This window comes from Larus michahellis, chromosome 2 (genome assembly GCF_964199755.1).
Source record: "Larus michahellis chromosome 2, bLarMic1.1, whole genome shotgun sequence".
In the NCBI taxonomy this organism is placed as follows: Eukaryota; Metazoa; Chordata; class Aves; order Charadriiformes; family Laridae; genus Larus; species Larus michahellis.
In genome coordinates, this window is record NC_133897.1 from 51,000,138 (window position 1) to 51,026,281 (window position 26,144).

The following is a 26,144-nucleotide window of genomic DNA, read 5'->3' on the forward strand; positions in this document are numbered from 1 at the left end:
TTGCAGCCCCATCTTTGTTGGAAACAGAACTAGTCATACCATAAGTAAAATATTCATTTAAATATATTGCATTTAGATTTTTAATACATGGGATTTCCATACTTAGAACATTTAAAGATGGCTTAGAAGCAAAGCTGAGGGAGGAACTTTGTGTAAGTATCTTCCTCCCTCTCCACCTCGAGCAAAAAATTTCAGTCATACAGGGGATAAAACCATTTCTTTCTTACCAACTTTTGTTTACACATAAAAAAATTAGGTTCATCCAGAATATATACTGTATGTTTCAATAACTTATTTTTTCAGTATGAAATAGCATCTTCAAAAAGATGACCAACAGCAGTCATCTTGAAACGATCCTCTGAAAATAAATGTTACCTGTAGAAAAAGCAGGAACAACATAGGGTTCTATTAAGCTTAGAATTTGTGCAATTTTTTTTTTAAGTGACCTTTTGTATACTCAAAATATAAACTACAAGACCCTAGACTGAAAAATATTTTTGAAATATTAGAAAAATAAAATGCAAACAATGTATAATGTACAAATAAAAGAAACAGTAAACAAGAAACCTGCCTAGATGAAGGAAATAGAATCCTAAAGATTCTATTCAATTTCCAAAAAATATCTTTGTCTAGCATACCTATATTCACAGCATGTTCTCAAATGCCAAGTCAGATTCAGTAACAAGAGTATATAAAGAAACATCATTTGGACACACAAAACATGAAGATTAATTTTTTTTTTAACCAATGTTGTACCAATTGCATTTATAATTTTTCTTATAGCATGTGAACAAATAAAACAGAAAACCAGAATGTATACATTGCTAATTTTTTAAGTAATGTTATGTACATTTTATTGCCAGTATATGCACAATGGTAAGCATAGAACTATAAATACACAATGTAATTAAACAGTAGAAAACAACAAGGATGTTACAACGTAACAAAGGAAAGAAAGAAGAGATACTATTTTCTTGATGTAGCTGCTAAATAGGGCTAGCGATGAGTTATAAGTCTTGGTTTTAAGTCTTTACATATATTTCTACAACTTTTCCTCCAAATAAATCTCTGCAATGGCATTGCTTCTTTAACAAACACATCTTAGCTCTTTCTATTGCATTCACTTCAAGCTAAAGTGAAAACAACCTTTCATGTAACTACAAGCATCTGACTTAATTTTTATTCAGTTTTGCTTTTCGGGGTTCCTAGCAAGTAAAGTGTATAAGTAGTTTCTTACGGTATTTGGTTGCAATGTTGAAGAATAGAGTTTTGAATACACATTAAGTGATAATTTGGGAAAAAAAAATAAAGAAGATTTTCTTCAGATAGTTTTTCCAGCGGGTGCTATATGCAGCAGCTCAGTCAAAAATTAGTCACCCTGAAGAGGTAGAGAGAATTTTAGCCTAGCATAGATCATCATCCTTGGCACCGCTATTTTTCTCTCTTATCAGGATACATTTCCTACAACTAGACAACATCACAGTCAAAGGGAAAAAAAGGCAGGAAAAAAAAAGTTCCTGGGAAGTGCACTGCTTCATCCCAGTTCTCAGTTAATTAGCTCGCTGCTTATATCCAAGACCAAAAAAAAAAAGAAAAAATAAAAAGAAGAAAAAGACAACATTTAGGGACACATTTACTTGATCTTTGTTCTCTTTCCATTATCAAGTTCATAAATACAAAGAACCATTATTCACAATAAACTAACTCTTTTTCAAAAATGGAAAAACAAACCCTGGAAACATTTCCACACCTTAATCCAGATGGGTCTTGAGGATGCTATTCAAGAAAACCATGCAAATAATTTGGTGCAGCTTTCCCAACTCATCCAAAATATATATATTTTTTTTTAAATTAAAAGGTGGCAAGATCCATAGCATTTGTGACTATTCCCTCCCCCCCATTTAAATTCAATGCAGAAAATCTTGGTGCTTTTAGGAAGGTAATGAATAAATAGTTTTCTGCACTGTTGTCATAAAATCCCATGTGAGTTACAATACAAGACTACTTGTTCCAGCAATTAGGTTGAGAGGAAACATTCTAGTGATAAAGATAAATACATACTGAGCATGCTTGGGCAGAGCACTCCATTCTGAAGCATCCTGCTTGAAGAACGAAAGGTGACAAGGATGGTTCACGTCCATCAAGTGACCATTAACTCTGCTGCTAAAAAGCAGACTGCCACACTATCACCAGGTCGGCAATGCTACCCTGAAAGGGCTGTCTTCCACATTAAGAGGTACTGGTTGTACCAGCCCTCTACTGCGCACACCAAATTCTTATTTATGCAACAAACATACAACCAATGAACAATATCACTTTTACAGAACTGGATCGATCCAGCTTTTTTTTTTTTATAGGCGTATTTCTCAATCTCCAGAATATCCCAAACAAGCTGTAAATAAGATGATGAACCACCAACACAGTGAACGAGTCTCACTGCAGTTCAGACTAGTTCAGCCTTGTTTCACATCACTTCTTGTTTCTAGCGAAGGACATGATACTCAAACAAAATAGCAATAAAAAAAGTAATGTTATCTGCAGCTGAATAAAAGCAACAGAATTTATATTTTAACTTCTGAAGCTTAAAGCATACCTTTTTAATTAGCATTAAAAAAAAATCTTTTTTTTTAATACGATAACACTGGCAAAAGTTAATGGGAAGACACAGAGGATTGCAAACAGGATAACGGATAGATTAGATTATTTTAAAATTTTATTCTGCTTTGATCAACTGATGTTAATACTGTTTTTCCTTGGATTTGGAATAATTCTATTGCAACAGTCACATGCAGGCTGAAGACAGCCGTTGGTTAAAGAAAAAAAAACAACAACAAAAAAAAACAAAACCAAAAGAAAGGGAAAAAAAACAAGAAAAAAGTTCCAGAAGTTGTATGTAAGGATTTTCCTTTCACTGAAGAGGGCCTTGCCCTTGCTTTAGGAGACCTGGTTAACTCTTGTCAGCTTCATTAGCTTTGTCCAGACATATCTGCTGTTGTATCCCCTGGTCCAGAGCCTGTTTGTGCACGTTTGATGTAAAGGTTCAATAATTTCATCTGCAAATTTAAGCCAGAAATTCACTTTGTTTAGTATTTGCAAACTGCACAGACTACAGGAACAGTACAACAAAGGAGACATTAAATCATTTTCTTTTCTCCAAAAGCAAGATTATATTACAGAGTTTATTCAAATGTCCCTACAGCCCCTATCATTCTGTGATTCTGGAACAATCTTGCCAACGAAAACATCACACGCAGTAAAATTTCTCACAAGGAAACTGCTCAAGCTTCTTTAAGGATGTAAAGAAGAGAATGATCTAAGGTAGCTTGATTAAGATAGATGGGATATTTTCCTCAAATTACAATGCTGTTCTAAATAAGGTAGGTTTTGATTTTTTTTCTTTAAGTTAATGTTGAGGTTTTAAGCCTCTATACTTAAGAGTTGTTGATGCTGGTACTTACTAAAGCTTCCAGTATTGTCTAGAATCACATTCAACACAATCACTGCCAGAGACTATTTTTAAGATATAACTGTCTTATTCAAAAATACACAAAATTAATTGTCCTGTTTTATTCCCAAGGACAAAGACATTCACAATTAACATACAGTTGTCTGTGTGCAAAAAAATTGTATGTAAAAATGTCAATAAAATCATAAATAACCTGAACCAAAAAGGACCACAGACTGATTACTATTATTATTATTTCAAGTTCGAAGTACTGAAAGGACCGATGAAAGTAAAATAACAAGGACGGAGAATAAATAAAACTGCTGTACGTAGCGTCTACATATTACATTTATTGCTTTGCAATCAGAACTTGCATGAAAAACAAGACAAGAAATACTGATAGGAAAAGCCATGCTGAGTATATATATCACCACTAGCAGGGATGCAATCATTAACTAAATGCTTTAAACAGCAGTAAGAAACATAATTTAGTATTTATCGTAATGCTAAAATTCATAACCTAGCATAAATAAAGATCTATGGTTTTTCAGTTTTGAACATTTTATGATGAAGCTATAGTAATCCTCAGAGGATTTCAGTAGCCCTGATATTCTCATTCAAGTATATACTTTTATGAAACGTCCTGGCACTTGCAACCAAAATATAAATGCATACATGCAATTATGAACCAAGATTTCTTTAAATGCTATCTTTTACTTACTTTACTGCCAGTGAGTTGACTGAGATGGGGTTTTAGTTCATCACCAATTACTGCATGAATGGCTACAAGGCAGAAAACACATGCCTTACGAACACTGCTCTCTGAATTATCATAACCCTAGAATGCAATAAAATTAACATTAATACCTTGTCAGTTAATGATTATAAGTCTCAGAAAGCTATTTAGTTATTTACTATAATACATTGAAGTCCACAGTAAATGAATGCTAGTGTAGCCCAATGAAGCATTCCAACAAAAAACCAAACACGCAAATACAGAGCACGCGCTTAAAAAGCACACTGCTTATTTATCACCATCGATAATCGTTTTCCAGACTGAAATTAAAACCCACACAATCCTGTTCACAAGTTAGACCGAAAACAGACCTGCTGTCATGCAACAGGGGAGTACACAAGCAAAACTGTTCTAGATTATACAGGTATTTACTTAAAGCAGAAGACCACTCAATTTAGAGCTTCTTTACTCTGAAAGAAGTATTCTCTTAACAGCCAAAGTTTCTCTTGTTAACTCCCATCTCGTTACTTAATGATTTTTGTTTCTTTTGCCACTTTGCTAGTACCCCATGCCCGGCTGTCTCTCTCACACCCTCTTCTCAGAGGGCCCCTTTTCTGCCTCTACCTTCCTGCAGATGTATGACTGGATCACACCCATTAAAGACAGAAATCTGCAGAATGCAGCTGTCAAACTCTGAAGTCTTTATCCATCACGTGCAAATTAACGTTATCTTAGCTCTTGATAAGGTGGGAGATCATTTATTTTTAAAGACAGAGAAACCTCTGATATCCTTCTCATTTTATTAAACTTTCCCTGATCAACTGCTGCTTTCTTCTTGCCTCTGCCAAACCCCAACTGATAAAAGCCTACAATTATACATAAATACAACATGGACAATTTCAGACTAAATGATTACACTTTGGAAGAAGATATAAACAACAAAGCACCCCTATCTTATAAGTACCTATAAAGCTTAACTATAACCAGCACTTCATATCCTACCGAGATTTCCTTTGAGTCCTAACCACAGTTATAATTTAGCTACCTGCCAACCAAAGAGTTTGCTTCCACTATCTGAGTTATTTTGGGTCAAAGCAGCCATCAGCTATCAGACAAATAAAATCCGTCTTAGCAGCCAAGTGATACTATTTTTAAAAAGTCTTTGCCATTCTTATACATACAGTTTCCCTTCCCCTCCCCCCGCCCCCCCCCCCTTTTTTTTTTTTCTTTTTTTTTTCCTTCTTCTCTCCTTACCTGTATTAGACCTGGCACAATCTCTGGTAGAAGCTGAGTAAGGGTTTCTTTAGATACTCTTTCTATGACTTTCGTTTGCATTTTGATTGCAGCCAGATTAATGGGGTAATCTGCAGTTTGGATAATTGGACAAAGAACTTTGATGCACTGATCTGGGCTAATGGAAGTGGCCAGCATGGAAGCAGCTTCTTCAGCAGATCTCACCACCTATTGAAAGAATAAATAAAAAATAAGAATAGCACCCAAGGCAATTGTTATTAGGGCTGATATTAATACGCATTTGAGAGCTTATAAAGCTGCAGTTCTTTTTTTTTCTTGCATACCCATGTCAACTAGTAACAGCTAAATGCTTGATTATTAAACAGATTACTTCATCAGTAAGATCTGACTATCAAACATTTTTTGGACAGCTGTTTCATTTTGCAGTAATTTGTCAAAACCTCAAACAAACAGAATAACTGATTACTAACCTCCTTATGAGGATCCTTATGTGCTTCTAATGTCTTCATGATTGTGAGCTCTGCGTAATTCTTGAACCTTGCCGGCTGGTTTCTTAGAATTTCTCTTAGAACTTTTAATGCCAAAGCTCTAATTGCATGCTAAAGATTTAATAGTGAAATAAATAAGTGATGTATCTTTAAACAAACATTTGTTCAACAGCAAGAAAAGTCCTTCATAGTGGAAAAATACCAGATTATGCTCTACACATACATACAGTATGAACCTAGTGTTAACAAATAAAGCTAGAAAAAAAAAATCTTCAGTTTCTCACTCTTCTTGATCTTTCTTTCCACAGATAAATCAGGTGGTATATCATAAACATGCTGCTAATGCGAGTTATTTACGGTACCCAGAAGTTAAGTTGCAAACAATTTTACTCTTCACAAGTGCTGATAAAACCTTTAGCATCACATCACGCAAATACATTTTTGAATTTTTTTTTTACAATTTTTTTTTTAAGTCAAAAGCAAGTATTAGTGTCCTTTTGATTCTCAGTAATTTCAAAAACATGGCCCTTGTAGAGAACAATTACACAGAACTCAGTCTCAACACAATGAGTGTTACTGTATTTTAGAAATATATTTTTAAATCCTTTGCCACACATGATGTTTTCATATTCTAAATTCCACCAGGGGCTATTAACAGATAAGCTTTGAATCCCAGTGAAAAATATTTCATTTAATCTATCATATGAGAATTGACAAATAAGAAGACTTGAGAAGGTAAGTATTACTGATGCTCTTTTCACCATCAGGGCATTCAGACTTCCTGCCATTTTTGTATTTCCACAGTTATGTGTTTTTCAAGACTAATTGTAATTTGTGCCCTTCCTACAACCCACACAAATTTCAAAGATACTGAAAGAAAACCATGTGCTTTGTTAACATTCTTGACTGGATTAATTTGAATTTACCTCTTTATCTCCAAGTGTCTCAAGCAGCAAAAGTAGTATTGTTTTGAAGTGCTCGTCCCAAACACCAAAAGACTCTTCTTGAGTTAACTTCATGAGCTCATACAGGGCAGCCTTTCTTTCCTCAACTCTCTCATTATGGTTTGATAACTCTTTCAGTAACTCCGCAACCAGATCAGAATGGTCCATAGGAGGTTCTGTCAAAAAGGAACACAGAAACACAGTTCTCAGATCATTGCAAATAAATATTAGTGCCTGCTGTACAACTGCAGCATATTTTCCAGGATGGCTAGCTGACTTTCTATCATGCTTTTATGTTTTTCCCCAAGTTTATCTGCAAAAATTGCATTTTCAGTGCAGCCAACATCGCTGAACAAGCTTACAATCACCAAAAGAAAACCCTGCAATGACACTGCAAAAAAACCCTCTGTAAGCTAGTTTACTGCAAGAGTTTTTATGCTTGCAATACCCAAGTGATAACTACTCTGCATCTTTTCAAATCTGATCTATACACAAAATGCTACCTTTTCCGTATGACCCTCCCATCCAAAATGATAAATTTGTCTTTTCTCTGTTAGTATTACAGAATTGCTTAGGCTTCTGTACGCCATGGTTCCACAGCAATAGCTAGGCTGTTAACACAAACAGGATTAAAAAAATGCACAAAAATGGTGCTTGGTACAAAATAGCCGAAATAGAAGCAGACCATGGCCATTAGTCCCACAGACATTCTCAACAGCGATCATTACGCGATGGCTCTGGATTTTGGTTTTGATTAGAAGACTCCATGATTATGGAAAAATGCATTAGTAACAGGACTCAAATTTGTAAATACTGAACTGTAAACAGAGAGATCTGCAAACAGTCAGGAAACTTACAAACGGTCTTAATGAAAATTAAATATCAAGTTGTTGCCTTTATTCCATCATCAAGACCCATTTAGCCTTTAAGAAAGAAAAGCATATAGCCTCCATCTTTGCACTGAGACTATCGGATAAATTAACAGAAACACAGATTTTTTTTTTCTGGAAAAAGGTTTAAAGTATTGGCATAAAATGCAAATGTTCCTGCGTTGCATCTTTCCTCAGATTATTCCATTTATTAACGCATGAAATACATTCTCCATAACAAATGTATTAGGTCATATACTGAGAAACCACAGCCCTTGAATATCTTACATTACTATATTCAATACTGTAACTTATAAATGTTAAGCACTATAACTTATAATGTTAAGCACAAAGCACTATACAAAGAAACAAGTAAAAGCTGAATACCACTTATCAAGTATCTTAAAATCACACACCAGTTACCTTAAAAAAAACTCCAACATGCTGTTAGAAACTACCCAACATTCCTATTTGCATTGTTTTGCATGAATAATCAGGAGCATAAGCCCCTGAAAACAGAAACTTCTTTCTGCAAGCACTTCTACTGCCTCTATATTAATGCATGCTTTGCAGACTCTCTAAATGGATCATTAATATTTGCCTAAAGGACAGACTGAAATTGCATTAGGTGAGTTATTAATCAGTACAGATGAGCAGAATGGACAATCACTTTTACAGAGGCAAGATCATTACTTTCGTTACCAAAACTATTACACTTGTTCTACCAAACTGTGATGATTACAGCTATAGTAAATGCTATTTTGGGGAATGCATATTGACGCATAATTAGCAAAACTACCTGTATCTGCTTGAATAAAGTTATTTTCACTGTGGAAGTACCAGAATGAAAGAAGTGGCAACTTGAGCATATGGAGAGAAGGGGTAAAGAGAGGAGAATGTAGCAGCCATGTCCATGAAGGAATAAAGGAAGGAAAGAAGCTCCATTAGTGGAGGAAATAGATGGAATTCCTAAAAAACATGAAGACAACGAAGAGGGATGTGCCCTCACAGCCTCTACCTTCCATTCCTATGTATGACTTAGCACCTGCTGTTTCATTTCCAAACATTCTCCAGATAAGAATGGAGAAGCGTAAAAGAAGTCATATTCAAACTCTATCTTGAAATTTCTTTTTCAGAAAGAAAAAGAAAAACACAAGTGAGGAGGAGCACATGCAACTCCTTTGTTTGAATTAATTAAAATATGCATTAGAGATATAAATATCTGATGAAGAACGGTTCTTCTCAAACAAATCAAATAATATCCTTTTGACAGGATAAACAGTGTAGGGGTTTTAAGGGGAAAATGCAGGTATATCCTGAATTTAGTTAAGATTTTCCTACTGTCACCCACAGCATCTTACTACAGAAGCTATGCAAACACAGTCGTTGGCCAAAAAAGCCAACAAAGTGGGTGCAAAACTTGATGAATCCCTTGCAGGGTGACTGGACTTATAAGTGGTTTTCTATTAATCTAGGAGGATATGAGTGATGTCCCTGCTCAGGTCTGTGCAGAGCCTAGTTCTGCTTGATGCTTTTGTTAATGATATCAAAGGAATATGGAAATGACTTATAAAATCTGCAGATTATATCAATTTAAGAGCAGTTGCAAGCATTCTGAAGAACAAGATAAAACCTGAAAATTATCACAATAAATCAGAGGAATGGTCTGAAAGAAAAAAGATGGTAAATATAAGGCAAGACAAAAGCAGAAATCTTAAGCCCACACACAAAGGGTCAGGTAAAAAGGAAGATGTTTGGAAAACGCAATCCATGGAAGTAAGCTGAAATAAATAAGCTTCTTTTAAAAGGAACATTGCTTTTCAACCAGCGACTGTGGATTTTTAAGGTGTCTGGAAGTGACTTAGAAAGCCAGGTTTCCCTATGCTTTGGATAAGAGCATCTCCCTTGGAAAAAAAAAGGGTGCTAGTGGTTTGAAGATTTAGGGTGTTACTCTGAAAACCTTTTTAATGTAAGAGGCAAAACACTCAAATGGCCATGTGGGGTACACTGTGGCACCTCCTCTACTGGAAACTTTCAACTGTTAGACAAACCATCTGCAGAATACACCTTCACGCCTCAGTGCTGTTGACATGACCATATCAGGAGATAAGGTTTTCCCATCCAGACCTGTATTTCCATATCCTTCTCCTAGTAGCACATGAGAGGATAGCTGGGACTCCAGTAAAAACAGGACTTTGTCAGTAACACACAGCAATTCTGAAGGGTTTCCGAGAATTAAAATCTAACGTTCTTCAGCACCAGAGTGCTTCAGGTTTATCAGAAAAGCATGAAACTCCTAACTGAGGAATTGTAGCCACAAAGTATTTTGCTAATGTATCTTTTTTTTCATGTAGACTTTTTCAAAGCTATCTTAGATGAAATTCTAAAAGTAACACACAAATGACAATGCATATGGTATAAGTAAAAATTAAGGGTGAACACAGGAGTGAATGCAAGTACTTTGTTAAGATGCATTAAAGAGCAGACCTAAATAATATGTTACAATACTCCTCCAGCCAGGACAAACTAGTACTGGATGGGGATGCTTCACTCCAGCTAGTCATGATTTTTAACAAAACCAGAACATGCTGGTGCAGCACAGATTGCATTTGGTTTAATGCAATATCCAGAAATATGTTGTCAGAAGGTATAAAGAGGCTTAACCCATGCAACAACAGGATCCCTGTAATACAGAATCTCAATCATAAACTGGCTCTGTCTGTGGATGACAAAGGTATTTAGTTACTGATATTTGCATGTCACGATTTCTAAAAATTTCCTCTCCTTTCAATCTTTTTCAGAAGATAACTGGCCATATGCCACTGAGCAGAAGAGAAAACAAAGAGAAATGAACTTTATTTGGATTTGGTTTTAGTTTACATTAAAAAGACAAATTACAGAATTGCTTAATAAAACACCATGGCAGAAAATAGCTTTGTTTTTCAACAGTTTCTAAAACACATCTTTGCTGGATGACAGAAGCAAAATAGCAAGAAGGGGGGGGAATTTATTTGTCCCTCATTATTAAGAAATTTGTTTACTTAAAACCTGATGTTAATCTATAACTGAATACGAAATACCAACAACAATGAATACCAGATTATGAAAACCACCTACTACTATTGAAAATAATGATAGTAGTGATACTTTGGAACCTTCCCAACATTTAGATATAAAAAAATGACCCAAAGATATACTGAGAAATAGTAAAAAGAAGCTCTAGAAGCCTACAAAACAACAGCCCAAGTTCCTAGATTTACATGGGTTAAATGAACCACCTTCCTGGTAAAAAGCTGTTTTTGTTTGGTTTGGGTTTTGTTTTGGTTTGTTTGTTGTTTTTTTTTTAAAGAATGTTTAGTCAATAGAAAACACCAATGTCCTGTTTCAAATACAAATATATTACTAACAAATACTTAACCTTTCACCTAATTCACAAACTGGCTTGATCCAGTTTTACTTCCTTACTGTAAATCTCCCTCCCCCTCTCTAAAATTTCAATCATAAAGCAATCTGAGTAAGTAAATTTATATTGACAATACAGGATGTGTTACCAGAAGTACACAATATAGTTCAGCATTTATCTCATTTTTACCCTTAATCTCTACAAATACCAAGTAATCCAACAATGTCACTCAAAAGGATTACTAACAAATAAACTATTTCGAAATACAGTATTTGTATAAACCTCTCAAAGAAGCAGCACTAGTGATACATATATTGCTAATAATAAATTCAGAAACTGAACTGAAAGATGGAAGATCTCACCATCTTTCTTCAGGCACAGAACGCAATTTGAAGCTTACCATCAGGGAATTGCTCTGCATCATCATCAAACATGGCTTCTTTCAAAGCAGATTTATTAAATGAACTGATACCATCAGAATAATTGTACGGGTTATAATCTCGTGAACGTGGCGAAGAGTGGGGAGGCATTGTGTTGAGCAATGATGTTTTGTTATCAAGAGCTGTTCGGCCTGTATCGCTCACACCACTTCCTGCTCGTAGGTCTACTATTCCAGAGGCACTGCAAATCTGCAGGAAAAGAAATATCATACGAGCATATGAAATACACTTACACTTTTCAGTTAACTACATTATAATTCATTTATGTAGCAAAACCTTACAAATTTCACAAAGTTTACAAATTTCAAAAATTTCAAACAAGCCTTCAAATAAGAAGTCTTAGAAACAGTTCCATACATGTTGCTTTCCTACAAAAAAAAAAAGTATACATAGTCCAAAAAACGTTAACTAAGTTTGATGCTAAGTAATTAAAAACATGTTTAAGTATATACATATTTGGCAAGCTCAACAATCTGAAGGCAGAAGTTCCATAGAAACAGCAGCTTAAAAGACAGCATGTAGCAGTGAAAATTTCAGAAGTTGTAACATAAACCTCCTGAAAAAGACACTTTATCATCTGTAATCAGTCATTGGCTTGGTTTGCTGATACTGAGATGCCCTGAGCTTAAATACTCACCGAATCGCCATCATCTTTTTTGGAATCTCGTTTTACAGGCTCATTCATATCTTCCTGACTACGAAAACTGAAATTCTGAATGGCTTCAGTGACTCCACGAAGAGAGCTGTAAATATCTTCAGAATTCATATTTTCAGTGTCATAGTCAAATGCACTGGGGGCCACAGAGAAAGACATAGGAATTAAGATGGATTTAGTTTATGACCCCATATTTTTAAATAACATTAGCATGGAACTACAGAGACTCAAGAAATATTAATGAAATTATTGTTTTCTTGAAACACATTAAGGAAGAAAGCTGGCCCTCCACATAGCACAACTGTACTATGGTATATCTCAGTAAGTGTACTGTCACCGACAGAGAAAGCACTGGGAGTAGCTAGCTAAGGGAAGGGCTACATTATGTAGCAGCATCTGCCTGAAGAAACAATCCTCTTTTGCTCTGTTTTACTCCTATGAGTATGAAACAACTTGGACTTTTTATGGTCTTTCTGAAAAAAGTTCCAAAGTAAGGAGGACTGATAAAACTCAAAAGTTTTCACAATAAGTTGATTCCTAAAAGCAGAATTACAAAATCCACTTCACCGGCAACTTTAGTAATGCAAAATTAAAGCCCAGAACGTTTATGAACTACTACTTTATTAGTCTTCCCAATATTAAGTCTGGTTTGATGACATTTGTTAGAGATGAACACTTTCCTTCCTCCTCTTGCTAATCCGTTTGCATTCCAAGCACAGCCCTTCCACAGCCCTTGCCCACCTCAGGAAAGCCCTGGAACTTGTCAGGCCTTTCAGGGAGGCAGAGCAGTTCACTGTGCTGTCGTTCTGCGGAGGGAGGGGGATTACTTTTCAGCATCTGTCATTTTGTGCAAAATTCACTCCATGCTTTCACTGTTGGGGTTACCCTTCTTGGATAACATGTAACGAAGCCTTAGATGCAGAACTGTAGCAACATCAGTCTACGTTACCTTGGTGACAAAGTGTTCTGTGATGTATTGGTTGGGGAAGTGAGAGGACTCGACCAACTTGCTGGGGAGCGTGGAGTAGGTCTTGTTAAAGGACTTCCCATTGATCCCTAGAGGAGGAGAGGTGAGAAGAGATACTCCAGTAGGACTTCAGCTGCTCTTTTAACTTATTACTGCATTTATTTTCTAGTGCCCAGAAACATTTAAAGAGCTTCTATTTAATTTTTTGGATTGTCTAACCAATTACTAGTAAGTTCAATCAGGTGTAACTTTGAAATGAGTAAAGTAAAAGATAAACTACTCTTAAACTTGTTTAGTCACTTGGAAGCAACAGAGACTTAGAAATTTATCATTCTTTGGAAGAAAAAGAAAAGTCATTCCATAAAGAGTGATATCTGTTACTAAGACAGACTTCTACATCGGATTTGGGTTGCTTTCCCTCCTCTACCAACCCTTCTTGCTCTCACAAATAACTCTACTGAAATGGACTTATGTTCAAAACACCAGTAACTTCAGAAAGAATAACAAGACAGGTGTAGATACCTGACCACTGTTGCCTGTATTCCGGAGATGATTATGGAGAAGTTTTGTGGCTCCATCCTGAAATGTTTTTGGTAAAGCACCCAATAGCATTGTAAACTCTGGAGTGTTGAGTTCAAAAAGGGAAATCAGCACTGACTGTGCAGCCTAGAAGAAGAAAATACAGAGTGAAGACATTAATTTGAGTTTCTAAAGTAATTTCATAAACATGAGGTGCTATAATGAGTGGTAATCACAAAACATGACTTAAGTCTTGATCAGGCATGCATAAAGGTAGTAACAGATGTGAACAAAAGAAATTCATACTTTCTGGTGAACTGGAAGTTTAGGTATTGATAAATCCAGGCATACAACAACAAGCTTACACTTGGCACAATCATTCTAACAAGCAGTCTTTCAGAAATGTGCTCCTCAACACTCCCCAACCCCAGATACCTATTTACTAAAAAAAGTACTGAAGGAATTCTCAAAACGGCTTTTAAAGCATTTAGCAAATTGAACAAATTTGAAGAAAGGAATGGAACACACCAGGCAGGAATAAGCCTGCAATTCCTTCTCCTGAGTTCTGCAAGTGGTGATCACAGATGATGGATAATCAACACACCAGCTTGAAAAGGAACAGTTATTGCTTTAGAAATTAAAAAAAAACCAACCCAAACAATAACAAAACCCCCCCAGAAGTCAGATACCCTAATGTGGAATGAGAGTCTTGATATTGAGTTGTGATCACAGCACTTCATATTCTTTATAACTTATCCTACAGCCAAACTAGTTGGTGAACCTTCCCCCTCCTGCCCTGCTTCCCTTACCTTTTTAAAAGATAGGTAAACATCATAAGGAATAATTTAGCTGACTATATATTCTGAAGATGAAAACTGTTAAGAACAATTTTTGCCTTTAGAATATGCAGTCAGCTAAAATACCGGAGTTTATAGTCTACTGGATGTCACCTCCCACACCCTCAATTTTAACTGTTCGTCTTTAACATCACCCTACAGCATGTTTTGCTATACATTATTTATCTGAATCAAAAATCAGAGCTCTTTACTAACAAAGCAACGCAGTAAGTTACACCATGGTTGAGTTCTCTCTAGTAAAGGAACGCTGACTGCATGACTGGGTAATGTTTGTACAGTTTGATGAATATTCACTAGATAGTCTAACAAACCTGTCAAGATAGAAACTAAACTAACACACGCAATGAAGGGCTAGAGATTAAGTTCTCTGGAATTGTTTACTAGTTTCTTCATAGTATGAAACTCTGATTCCAAGATTAACCAACTACGTCTAGTTTATACAGCTCACCATCAAGGTCTGCCATGCACTGGAGAGAACCAGTGCCTCGTGCTAGACAGAATGATAGGCAGCTTGCTTAAGCAGCAATATACTTCAAGCAAGTAGTTTAGGAAATTCTTTTAGACATTTATTTCCCTCCTTTTGCTTCCAGAGCAATGAACTGTAGCGTTTTTTAATTAAAAGTGGAAAGCCAAGGTATGAGCACACATACCAGCACACGTCTTAGTATCAAGTTTAATGACAAAAAATATTAACATGTTAGATTACCACAAATTATCTTTGCATACTCGTGACTGGCTGTTTTCTTTAACTTTTATTCCCTTTTCCCTCTGATAGCCTTCCCTTCAAGTCAACACCCTGAATGCCCTCTACAATCTGTCTTTAATGTTTCTCTTTTCGTTGTTTTTTCTTAAGGTCAGTCTTTTAACAGAAATTGATACAAAGCAAAACCCAAACAAATCCTGCAACTGAACAAGGGCTTTGGAATTACCACTTTCCTTTCTCTCTCCTGTTATCCATGTCTCCACTCCATAATGCTACATCTATTTAAGCTGCCAATAAGAGAACACAATAGACAGTCCGGGGTCCTACCAGGATAGAAACAGATACCATCAAGTCTGCCCAGAATGAAGCTCAACCTGAAGTATCAAAATTGATACTGACAGGTTTTCAACTATGCAATTATCTATTATATCTCTCTCTCGACAAAAAAATAAATCAATGCATTTTAGAGTAGTTGGAGGTTTTTCTTTTCCTCAGCATAAGCTCTCTCTCTCGAGATTTAAGTCCAGTCATACAGATAACATCTTTAAAAGTCTGCAATAAGGATTAGAAATATTTTGTCTTGTGCTTAGAAGAGTTCCAACAAGAATCTGATTATTTTCAGGAGAATTCTAATCTCAGAAGAAATCTAAGTTCTGAAACATAAAATTTCAGCTTCCAGAAAGAAGTCCCACGTCACTGAATTGTACTGAGTGCCCAACTTAAGACTAATGAAAGAAAAACAAACCCAAACCCATCAACTGCACAGAAATACAGTTGACAAAACCTTTTAATTTAAAGAAATCATACTAAGTGCTATAAACTCATTAAAATAAATAAAATGAAAAAGCCTGTGATAGCATGCTGTGAAGCCTGTTAAGAGAACAAAACACTTTATACCATCAGAATAACTTTTTGACTACTTATTGTTGAAATTTACTTTCAAGAGTTATTAAAGGGTTTTGGCAGTTACTTGCCTCTAACAACTGTGTTATGGAAAGAAAAAATAAAATGAGAAAAATTCATATAATTAAGGTGTTCCAGATGATAAAACTCACTAGCAAGTCTTTCCATGATTCAGTTACTTATTGACATAAAATGCTTATTAGAGATATGAACCATCAGATAAGACAGCTTGCCACGTGTCTTAGTACTAAAACTTTACCGATTTACAAGATAGTGCTGCTTCAATTCCCCTCCTGGTTTATGGTCTTATATATGTCACCGGAATGGTATTAAAGAAGAAAAGTTCATAGGATATAATCCTCATACTCATGAAGTTACGTAAGTGAAAGATAGAAACATTATGTCCATTGTTAACTCCCCTATGTTTTTTTTATTACATATTACAAACATGCCAGATATCAAGAAGCTGTGGAAGTTGGTTTTTATTTTTGTTTTCTTCACATTGCACAGTTTGTGCGACAACTTCCACTATTTTCTCTCCATTGTCTCCCACAAAAAATCCCTCTTAAAGAAAGGAAGTTTTGGTACTATTCCCAGAAATGAAGTTGCCAAAACTCAAACTTAATTGAAAATAGCAAAGGAAATATAAACAAATAAATTGTTCCAACTCCTCAAACTGCAGAAATAAACAGAGAAAAAGGAAGAGTTAGCTCTGTGCGTCAAAGATGCTTACACTTATGAGCCATAAAGCAAATCTTTATTTAGCATTCAAAAAGCATTAGCAGCTAGGACAGAATGGCTGGTGACAATCAGAACAGCAACTCCATTCCATCAAACTGCAAACAAAATCCAAAGATTTTTGCTTTCTATAATTGGAAGAAACCCTTTCCAAAAGCTGCATTGGTACACTTCTCATGGTTATTCTGTATCCCTGGTATATCTACGTAGCTCACAAATGTTAACTTTCACTTTGTAATAGTTATATGGAAAAGGGAGTTTTGCACTGGAACTGCAGCACTACAAGAACAAACATTTGATACTATCTTATTAAAGCACAAAATTTGTTGTCCAAGGGTCAACAGTTATTTACCTATCTGTTGTTAATCACAAAGGACTTGAGAAAATCCAACAGAGATTGAACCGAGTTTGCTCCCAACCTTACCACTCTTGTTAGAAATGTGCTATTAGTATCACAGAGGGTAGTCTCTGAAGTAATACTAAAAATGTATAGAAAATGCCCACTGGGGAGATTTTAATACCAGATAGTGCTTGAAACAAAGTTATTCCTTGTATTGTGCAAGATAATCTCAACATATTAACATACATAAAAATACAACCTTAACAGAGAGTTTCAAGATGGGTTAATTTTAAATTTTTACTTAAACATTCTTAAACATACGATTTTTGGCAAATTCTGACACTTTATATAGAAAAATTAGGTGTGTTTTCTAAGGACATAAAAGTATCTTTTCTCTACGAAAGAGTAAGTTTGCTTTTAAGAAAAATAACACTTTTTTGTTTAGGCAAGAAATATTGGCGTCTCTAATTTGCTGAGATACTTGGAATGTACTGCAATTCTAAGCACACATTAACGAACGTACCTTCCTAACATCTGAGCTTTTAGGTTCTGTGGTCCAGGTGATGATTCGAGACACTGCTAACCTAGTTTCACTTGAATTTACAAAATCTCCTGGATCCATCTGTTGCGCAAGAGTCTCTATGTATTTAAGGATTGCAACTTTGACCTGCAAAGAGAAACAGAGTCAGGTGGGCAATAAAAATGGTGTGCTGCAAGAACAAGCGTGCTCACAGAGTAAAGCGTTCATTCCCTAAAATATCTTTTTTTCCAATTAAACTAAACATCTTTTCAGCATTGATATAAAACTCTATATAATAAACCAATTTACAAACAGATGTAACACTTCAAAAAGGCAGTTATTCCACAGAAATTCAAATATTAATAGAAATCTTAGATTTCACTGGTAGGAACTAAAAGATACACAAATCGCGGCATATGCAGATGCTTATACTTAACAAAAAGAAAACCAAAGTACTCAGAATTGTTACAAATATTCAGGATTTTAAATAATTATTCAGAATTATTAAGAACATTTTTCTAGTACTAAAATAAAAAATGAACATCATCTGATGGACCAATAATCAGTTCCTGTAAGTTCCTACCATGTAGTTCACACTCAGCATTCTTTTATAAAACACCACCGTTCAGCAGTCAATATCTTTGGGGATAAACCACATGAATCTTTTAATTAAATACTACAAAGGTGTGGAACGGAATTTCTACAAAAGACTTAAAAGGGGAACGGAATTTCTACAAAAGACTTAAAAGGGGTCATGTGCACATTGAAGATATTTAGAAGAGAGAGACGTGGATTTACCAAGAGGACAGAAAAGCTGCTTTACTCCCTTCATTTATCTGAGCATCATCCTCCTACTCCACTAACTCCCTCTACGCCTTACGCAGAATCTCTGTTTTATACATCTTAGACTGCAGCTTCTCTCTAGTTTCTCCAGAACTGCACCAATGCACGTCTTTGGGCAAAGGTCTATTATGCCTCTATCTCCCTTAAATATTTATCTCCTCAGCTCCTGCTGCTCCACAGATTTGTCACACAACTCGTCAACAAAAGTGGTGAACATTTATTTAGGCCACCAATTTAGCATAGCTACTTTTATTTCCATTAATAATTACAGTGAACCAGAAATACCTACCAGGAGGGAGACACCTACGTCCACCATAACCAGAAAGAAAATAAGTTCTGGGTGTATTTTTATTTTTCATGCCTTGTAGTACAACTGTTCCGAGCAAAGCTATTTAGAAATTTCCCTTGGTCATCAAAACTCTGAAGCTATTAAAAACTCAACACTAAGTGACATAGACATTAGGGATAGCTGATACATGTAGACTAACAATGAATACCTCGTTTCCACAGCAGCTGTTAAAGCTCGAACTTCTCCAAAGTTATATAACAAGGAACAGCTGAAGACTTTCATATCATGCAGATCAGTATCAACAACTGCAGTAAAAACCACACTATTTGCTACGCTCTTTAACAGGGAAAAAAAAACCCCAAACCACAAACATCTTAGCAGCAATAAACCTTAACCTACGTGGTTTTCCAAATACAAAGTAATAAAGTTAAAATTTCTAGATTACCAAGTGAAACCATTACATCACCACTGTGTTTCACTGTTTAACGATTTAAATACATAAAATATCACTCCTTAAAAAAAATTACTGTTAAGAACTCTAACACTTAGAAGGTCCAGAGGCATTTCTCCCATTGAAAAAACGCTGGAGTTCTGTTATCTGAGAGAGCAGTATTATTTAGTGCTTAAACTACTCCCACAGAGTAAATCGCACAGACTCCTGGAAAGATGGAGGCTCTCAGGGGACAGAAGAGCACTGAACAGGAGAAGAATGGAAAGAGTTTGCACTAGTAAATCTTTTCACGATGAGACAGATACCCAAAGCTAAGTTTGAGAGCTATTTTGAAAGAGAGTGTTTTTCACAAATTGCTTTTAAGAAACAAAATTCTTGAAGGGGTGCCTTTCCATGATCAAATATAACGAGACAGTATTATTATGGGTAAAATATACACTCTGAAATAAACTCTGTAATAGCAGCAAATTTACTTATGATGTATTTTTACCACTATTTCCTGTAAGTATGTACACACTTGAGATTTAGAAATAAAAGGTCTAACATAGCCCTATTCGACAATCCATTTAATCTCTCTGAGAGGAGATAAACAATTTTTGACTGCAATGAAAGCCGCTCCAGGAATTCTTACAATGAATATTTGCTGTTAATCTGAAAGCACTGTCTAAGAAGTTGTTTAATACTGTCTTGACCTTCTTTGTACTCTTCTAGGTTGAATTTATTGTACTTTTTCTGGACTATAAACACCGAGACACTTTTCCTGTAGAGCATATTAACACAAACATTTTGTTTAAGAATAGCACTGTTGTAGTGAGCAAGCTGAAATATAGATCAAGCCACAATTAGCGCTATTACTCACAAAAAAAAAAATTAGACATCAACAGAACTAAAGTGCTTCATGAACACATTTGCTTCACAAATAAGGGAATTACAAATTCTGTCACAACATTATGTGCAACTACCTCCACAGATGCAGGAAATATTGCTACACAGTCACTGAGAGTTGTTTTCCTGTCCTGCGAAAAATTTGAGATTTACAGAGTTTCATTTGCTGCATCACAGCGTGACACAAGAAACATTTCATGTAAGAGGAAAAAAGGAAAAATGAGAGAGGAATGTAGAGAAGCTGCTTTACTTAAACCACAAAACCCCTCCATCTCTTACAGTGTTTTCCTGGGATATGGAAGACTCTACTCTGCCTTACTCTGACTGAATACAAGGAATCATGCCAAGAGACTTTCAGATTGCCACATCCCAGGTGTCTGTCCTTAAGTCACTGGATACTTAGGAATGACTACCTCTGCCATTATTTAACCAAATGATTAAAATACATACTCAAGATGAATTTTGAAGGGCTCTCATCTCTGTGAATCCGTGTCATCGACTGGTTGGGGTTTTTTTAACCCACAAATGTTAGCATGAACTTAAAAAAAAAAATCTGATGAAGTGCAGCAAAACCCTCTGTCAACAAATCAGTGTTTTCAAAGGAAAGAAGAGTTCAGAAACTTGCAATGAACTTCTCTCACAATGCTTAAATCTATTCCTCACTGAGTCTGAGCCATTTCACATTCAACCTGAGAAAATGAAATAATGATTTGCAGCGTATTTCAGGACAACACCCATCCTTTAGAAAGCATATGTTCCGCACCCGCAAAAATAAAGCCTAATACATTATATCCCTAAAAAAATCGACTCCTATGCCCATCCATACATTTCACCAAAATAGATACATGCATCTGCCACCTCTACACTGTGCTTCAGCAGTTCACCACAGCTACATATAAAATTATAGCAAAAGAAAGTAAGATAGATACAGCAAAATACACCATGCTACATCCTCCACGGATTAGGTCAGTAGAATTGTATCTTCTCTGTGTTTGGTCCTCTTACTGGCTAGCTATCCAAACCCACCCCTGTGGCCACTCTAAAAACTTGACTTCTATTGTCCAAGACTTAGCCGTGTTTATAAGTGTAAGAACAACAATGACAATTTCCTCTAAAGGATGATGATTATTCACTACTACCACATGAAAACCAGAAGGAAAAGTCATTCCTAGAAGAGAATCCTTCCACGTAACAAATCTCTATCTATCATCCCTTCTTACATCTGACCATCTTTAAGGATGCTGAAAATCCTTTCTGTGACTTTTCCTATCACAGCGAATGCTGCTTCTCAGTGTACCTAGCCCAAAGGCACACTCTGCAACAAAATAATAATTTATCAGAGTAAGAGAACAAAAGCTGAAGATTTCAAGAAATGGAGTAGTGCCCTAGGATTATCAGTTAATCTGTTAGACATCTGAGTGCATTGAGGATGGGATTTAGACAAAATATTCAAGAATGTGGATATTAAATAGATACTTCTGCAATTTATGTTCAATAACTTTACTGTCCGGGTCCTGAAGTTGTAGTTGCCTCATAAAGATGGAAGTTGGGGGTAGATGCCACTTTCTTCTGGAAAGAAGCTTACCTTCTCTTAAACAAGTTACACACTTTACTGTCCCAAAAATTCATTTTAAATACTCTTGATCTTATTTCAAACTAACAGGTGTTCTTCTATGGAGGTAGTTTTTGCCAAAATCTTGATTTCAGAAGCCTCTCTCAAATAGTGGAAACTCTTTTCAGAATGTCTTCCCATTAAGCGTTTCAGGTTTCTTAATTCCTTTTGGTTGCATAGTCAATATTCTTGAACTTAGTCCCAACTCAGCCTAGTAGGAATCCATGTCTCGTTCCAAATCTACACTCTCAACTTTGAAACATGATCAATATGCGTTTAACAGCTATACTACTGCACGGAAAAAAAGAAAATCTCAACCATCAAATTCACCTCCCTGGGGAGGAAAATCAAGTAACACAAAACCAAGCCCAATTTGTTCCAAGGATTTATTTAAACAACAAACTGATTTTTACTACCTCATTTGCTGTGTTCAATAAATGACAGCAGTCCCTTTTTAACACAGCTCTACGAAGCAACAGTGGTCAACGTATCAACTGTCCTCAAAAGCTTAAAAATGTAAGTTTTACTGTATTGTAGACAAAAAAGGCATATTCATGTGACTTTATGTTCAACATAACTTGGGAAAAGTCATATTCTTGTGCGATATCAAACTATGTAAATATATTTCGTGCAGGATAGAGCAGAAAATGCCAGTTATCGTATGCTTGTTATTTCCCCATTTACATCACTTCTTAGGATTTGATGCATTTATCCTAAAATCAACTCTCTTTGGAATTGCAAATGTACCACAGAATACATTTTGACTTTTCAGTTATACCGGCAGGTCTATGGACTACAGATTCTTATGTAAAAATGTGTGTAATTATAAAGCTACACACTTCTTTCAGAAAAGTGTACTACAAAGGGAGCTGATTTTTAATATAGTAACTCAAGTTCATATTAGTATTAAAAGAATTTAAATTAATTCAAGACCTATCAGGCTGAACCCAGGAAGAAAAATGTATGAACTAGGAAAACACGATTGGGAAATCACAAACATAAAATTAGAAAAGACTTGACAGAGTGAGTTTGCATAACCAGCTTGATGTTAGGCGGCCACATTTTTGTTGCTCATTTTTACTGTACTGTGGTTTTATTAGATCTCTCTTGCAGCAAACATTTTCATACTAGTGTAATGTTTAAAATTGAACATCTGCATGCTTAATGTTTCTCGCAAAGGTTAGTAGCAGCATACGAATGCATTCAAATAAAAATTATTGGAAACACTGTAAGAGTTTGACATAGGGTTAAGAATAAAGACAATAATTCAGACAAAAACCTTTGAGCTCCAAAAAGAGCGAAGCTGGTCCTGTAGTGCTGGCTTGACTGTCTGAAAGTTTACAAAAACAAAATCCACTAATTGAAAACTTTTTTTTTTTTTAAACCAAAACAAAAATAACAATCCAAATTTAAACATAAGGACAAGCAAATGTCTTTCAATGAAGATTTTTGTTTGCAATGCAAGCTTGAAAATTCTTACCTTCAGGCTAGGTGTTTGGGTCTGGTCAACAGTAAATCTCATTAAAATACTGAACTGGAGGTCATTTGGAAATGATTCCCTGTAAAACAAACAAATAAAATCCTGTTAAGTTACATGAAACTTTAACATCTGTTGAGAGGCACTAAATAAGCCCTCACTCTTTTCAGTAAAGAAAAGCTACTTCTAAAAGAAAAAAATTTCTACCAGTTTTGTTGATATTGTGTATGACTTTCAGAAACATTCACCTAGCATGTAAAGGACAAAATTTAAGAAATTCATGCTTTGATGCAATTATAGCTAAAACAGATAATTCAAGTAATAAGGAATAATGTAACAACATTATGGTAGTATTCTGATTTTAAATTTATACAATCCTCAAATTAATATGTAGTAGTGCTGCTAAAGGTGTACACCATCCCCCTCCTGCACACTTCTCTGAACCATCCTGTTCGGCTCTGGGCTGTCTCCGCTTTCCCGCATTCCACACTCTGGGTACGACCCTCAAGGGCTCTGCTGCAGCAGCAAAGGAGAGGCGTAGCAGATCATATTCCCTCTCTCCCCACACCATACACCATACCCATTTCCCAGATCTCACAGCAGATCTGCTACATGAACAGGTTCAACGGAGGCCTAGACCTCTTAAACTGTCCCGTACTTCAGAGAATGGAGGATGAGAACTAAGTCCTAGAGCCCTCTCAACTCTACTTAAAAATCTAGCTTTTATTTGTAAATAAAACTGGCCGGGGATGGGCAGCTCTGATGGACCCCAAAATCACATAAGATCATTTTGGAATCAAGCTGTTAGTGAATTCTGGGGAGAGTGGAAGGAAGACTGAAAGCAAATCCATTATTGCCATAATTCCCTAAAAGCCTGCTGACACCGAGAGATGAATACTGCAACAGTATTTTCATATCAAAATAAAAAAGTTCAAACATAAGCACTGCACCACTGAACACAAGGCAAGACAACAAACATACATAGCTCAGATGCACATTTTGGAATCAGATAAGTAATATCATATTAATTGTTCAGTATTAAGGACTGAATCAAACCCTTTCAACTAAGAATCATTTAGGAAACCAAAATGCTTAAGCAGGGAGGGTTTACTGAAGTTTCACAATCTGTTATTAGCTCTGCATTTTTCCAAGAATCTCACAGCCCCCTAAAAAAAAACCGTAAAAACTTGTAAGTAGCATGAGGGTTTGGATTCTTTTTTTTTTTCCAGTGTTTTTTTATTACTATTATTTTTTTTTAAGAACTCATTACCTTGTGACATCAAGTGCCTTCTGAACTTTTGCTTGTACAGACCCAAGCAAATCAGCCCCCATTTTTTTCAACAGCTGTGTCAGCAGTACAAACAGCCAGTCCTGCAGATCTTCTTTATGGACCTGGATGAAGTCCACCAATGTCTCCAAAAACATACTGAACACCTAAAAGGCAGAAGAAGATGGAAAGAGGGTAGGATGGGGCAAAAGAGGAAATGACACTGACGTATGCTGAACTTACAAACAAAGAAGAAAGCAGTAAGGGAATCAGAGGCAGAGAAAGGCAGTGTTTGGCAGCCAAGCAGGAAAAAAAAAGAAAAAAAAGAAAAAAAAAAGAAATCTGTCTAGCTTTTTCATTGGATTTTGATACAAGAGTATATTGGAAATGTTAGCCGACTTCTGTAGAAGTTTGACAATTAGGTATTCCATGCAGTTTCATCAAGAAAAGAAATGCTTACTGTGATGGCTGGCGCAACCTCAATTTTTTTTAGTAAAACTTAATTTTTTACCCTTTCAACCTTTATCATTACACTGATTCGACCTATTCCTCGAAGACTAGAAAACCACTTTCTCTCTAGAAGTAAAATAGCTGCTACAATTCTTCAGGAAAATGTTGACTGTAAATATCTGCATTACTAAATACTGCAAAATCACAAAAGCTGGCCAGTTCCTTTGCATAAGATGTTTGTGGAACAAAACAAGATTCTCCTGCTATTGCAGGTGTCCAAACACAAAATTATTCACCAGAGTAGGGAAAAAACCCACAATACATTTCAGATTGGCAGGTGTTTAAAACAAGGAATTACTTTTGTCTTTTCAAAAACATATTATCCATTGTGTTCTTTTCAACAAATAACATGGAATGCAATAAATACAAATCATGTTGAAAAGACTGCATTAATTAAAAAAAAAAGACATATATTTTTATTGTATTTATAGTAACCTCAGTACTCAGACCAGGAAGAAGGGCTTTTTGGAGTGAAGGGGTAAAGCAGGGCATGACAAATAGGTAACTTTGTTTAAACAGCCTTTTTTGTATCTCACCGATTTTGTGGTTTTTTTCAAGACTTACGGTGAAATCAGGATGTATATGCTCTACACCAGTGTGGCCAATGGGTTTCCCGTTTCTCTGACAAGAAAAATGCATGTTTGGGCTGAAAACGCAACCTTCTCAATGCACTCCAGCTCCAGCACGTAGCTGGGTACAGGAGCAGAATTCCTGCTATGATGCAAAGAAGGTTGGCGAGATATTGCCTCCTCAGTATTCAGGACATGTGTACAAGGTTTGGAAATAGCTACTGCAGAGGAAGGGCTGGAACCTCACATCCTCCTGCGGCTGATCTGGCTTGTCATAAGGCCGAATTCTGCTGCTGCCTGCGAGAGTGGATGATCCCAAACTGTGATCATACCTCACAAGGCGGCAGAAACCAGTTCGTGGAAGTGGGCTTTCTTCCACAGCACTGATCAGCTATGGCGGAGCTGGAGCATGCTGCTGCACGCCTTCATCGCTGAGGAAATTAGATCTCTTTTCATGTTG

General features: G+C 35.9%; 1 protein-coding gene across 50 annotated transcripts in view; it reads right to left on the reverse strand.

Annotated features, from left to right (window-relative positions):
* Nucleotides 1–817: 817 nt before the first annotated feature.
* Nucleotides 818–26,144, reverse strand: part of CLASP2 (cytoplasmic linker associated protein 2) — a 154,184-nt gene continuing 128,857 nt past the window's right edge. For 26 of the 50 annotated variants that reach the window (XM_074575323.1, XM_074575315.1, XM_074575318.1 and 23 more), the window contains 13 exons: nucleotides 24,609–24,772; nucleotides 23,342–23,420; nucleotides 23,141–23,191; nucleotides 17,785–17,928; nucleotides 13,724–13,867; nucleotides 13,184–13,290; nucleotides 12,217–12,370; nucleotides 11,540–11,768; nucleotides 6,850–7,043; nucleotides 5,906–6,034; nucleotides 5,436–5,642; nucleotides 4,167–4,283; nucleotides 818–3,053 (listed from right to left, as the gene is read on the reverse strand). In XM_074575323.1, the coding sequence (XP_074431424.1) occupies nucleotides 2,967–3,053; nucleotides 4,167–4,283; nucleotides 5,436–5,642; nucleotides 5,906–6,034; nucleotides 6,850–7,043; nucleotides 11,540–11,768; nucleotides 12,217–12,370; nucleotides 13,184–13,290; nucleotides 13,724–13,867; nucleotides 17,785–17,928; nucleotides 23,141–23,191; nucleotides 23,342–23,420; nucleotides 24,609–24,772 (1,806 nt within the window). In that variant the 3' untranslated portion in view covers nucleotides 818–2,966. The remainder of the gene's footprint in view (nucleotides 3,054–4,166; nucleotides 4,284–5,435; nucleotides 5,643–5,905; nucleotides 6,035–6,849; nucleotides 7,044–11,539; nucleotides 11,769–12,216; nucleotides 12,371–13,183; nucleotides 13,291–13,723; nucleotides 13,868–17,784; nucleotides 17,929–23,140; nucleotides 23,192–23,341; nucleotides 23,421–24,608; nucleotides 24,773–26,144) is intronic. The other 24 variants (XM_074575321.1, XM_074575322.1, XM_074575314.1 and 21 more) reach the window with 2 other exon arrangements.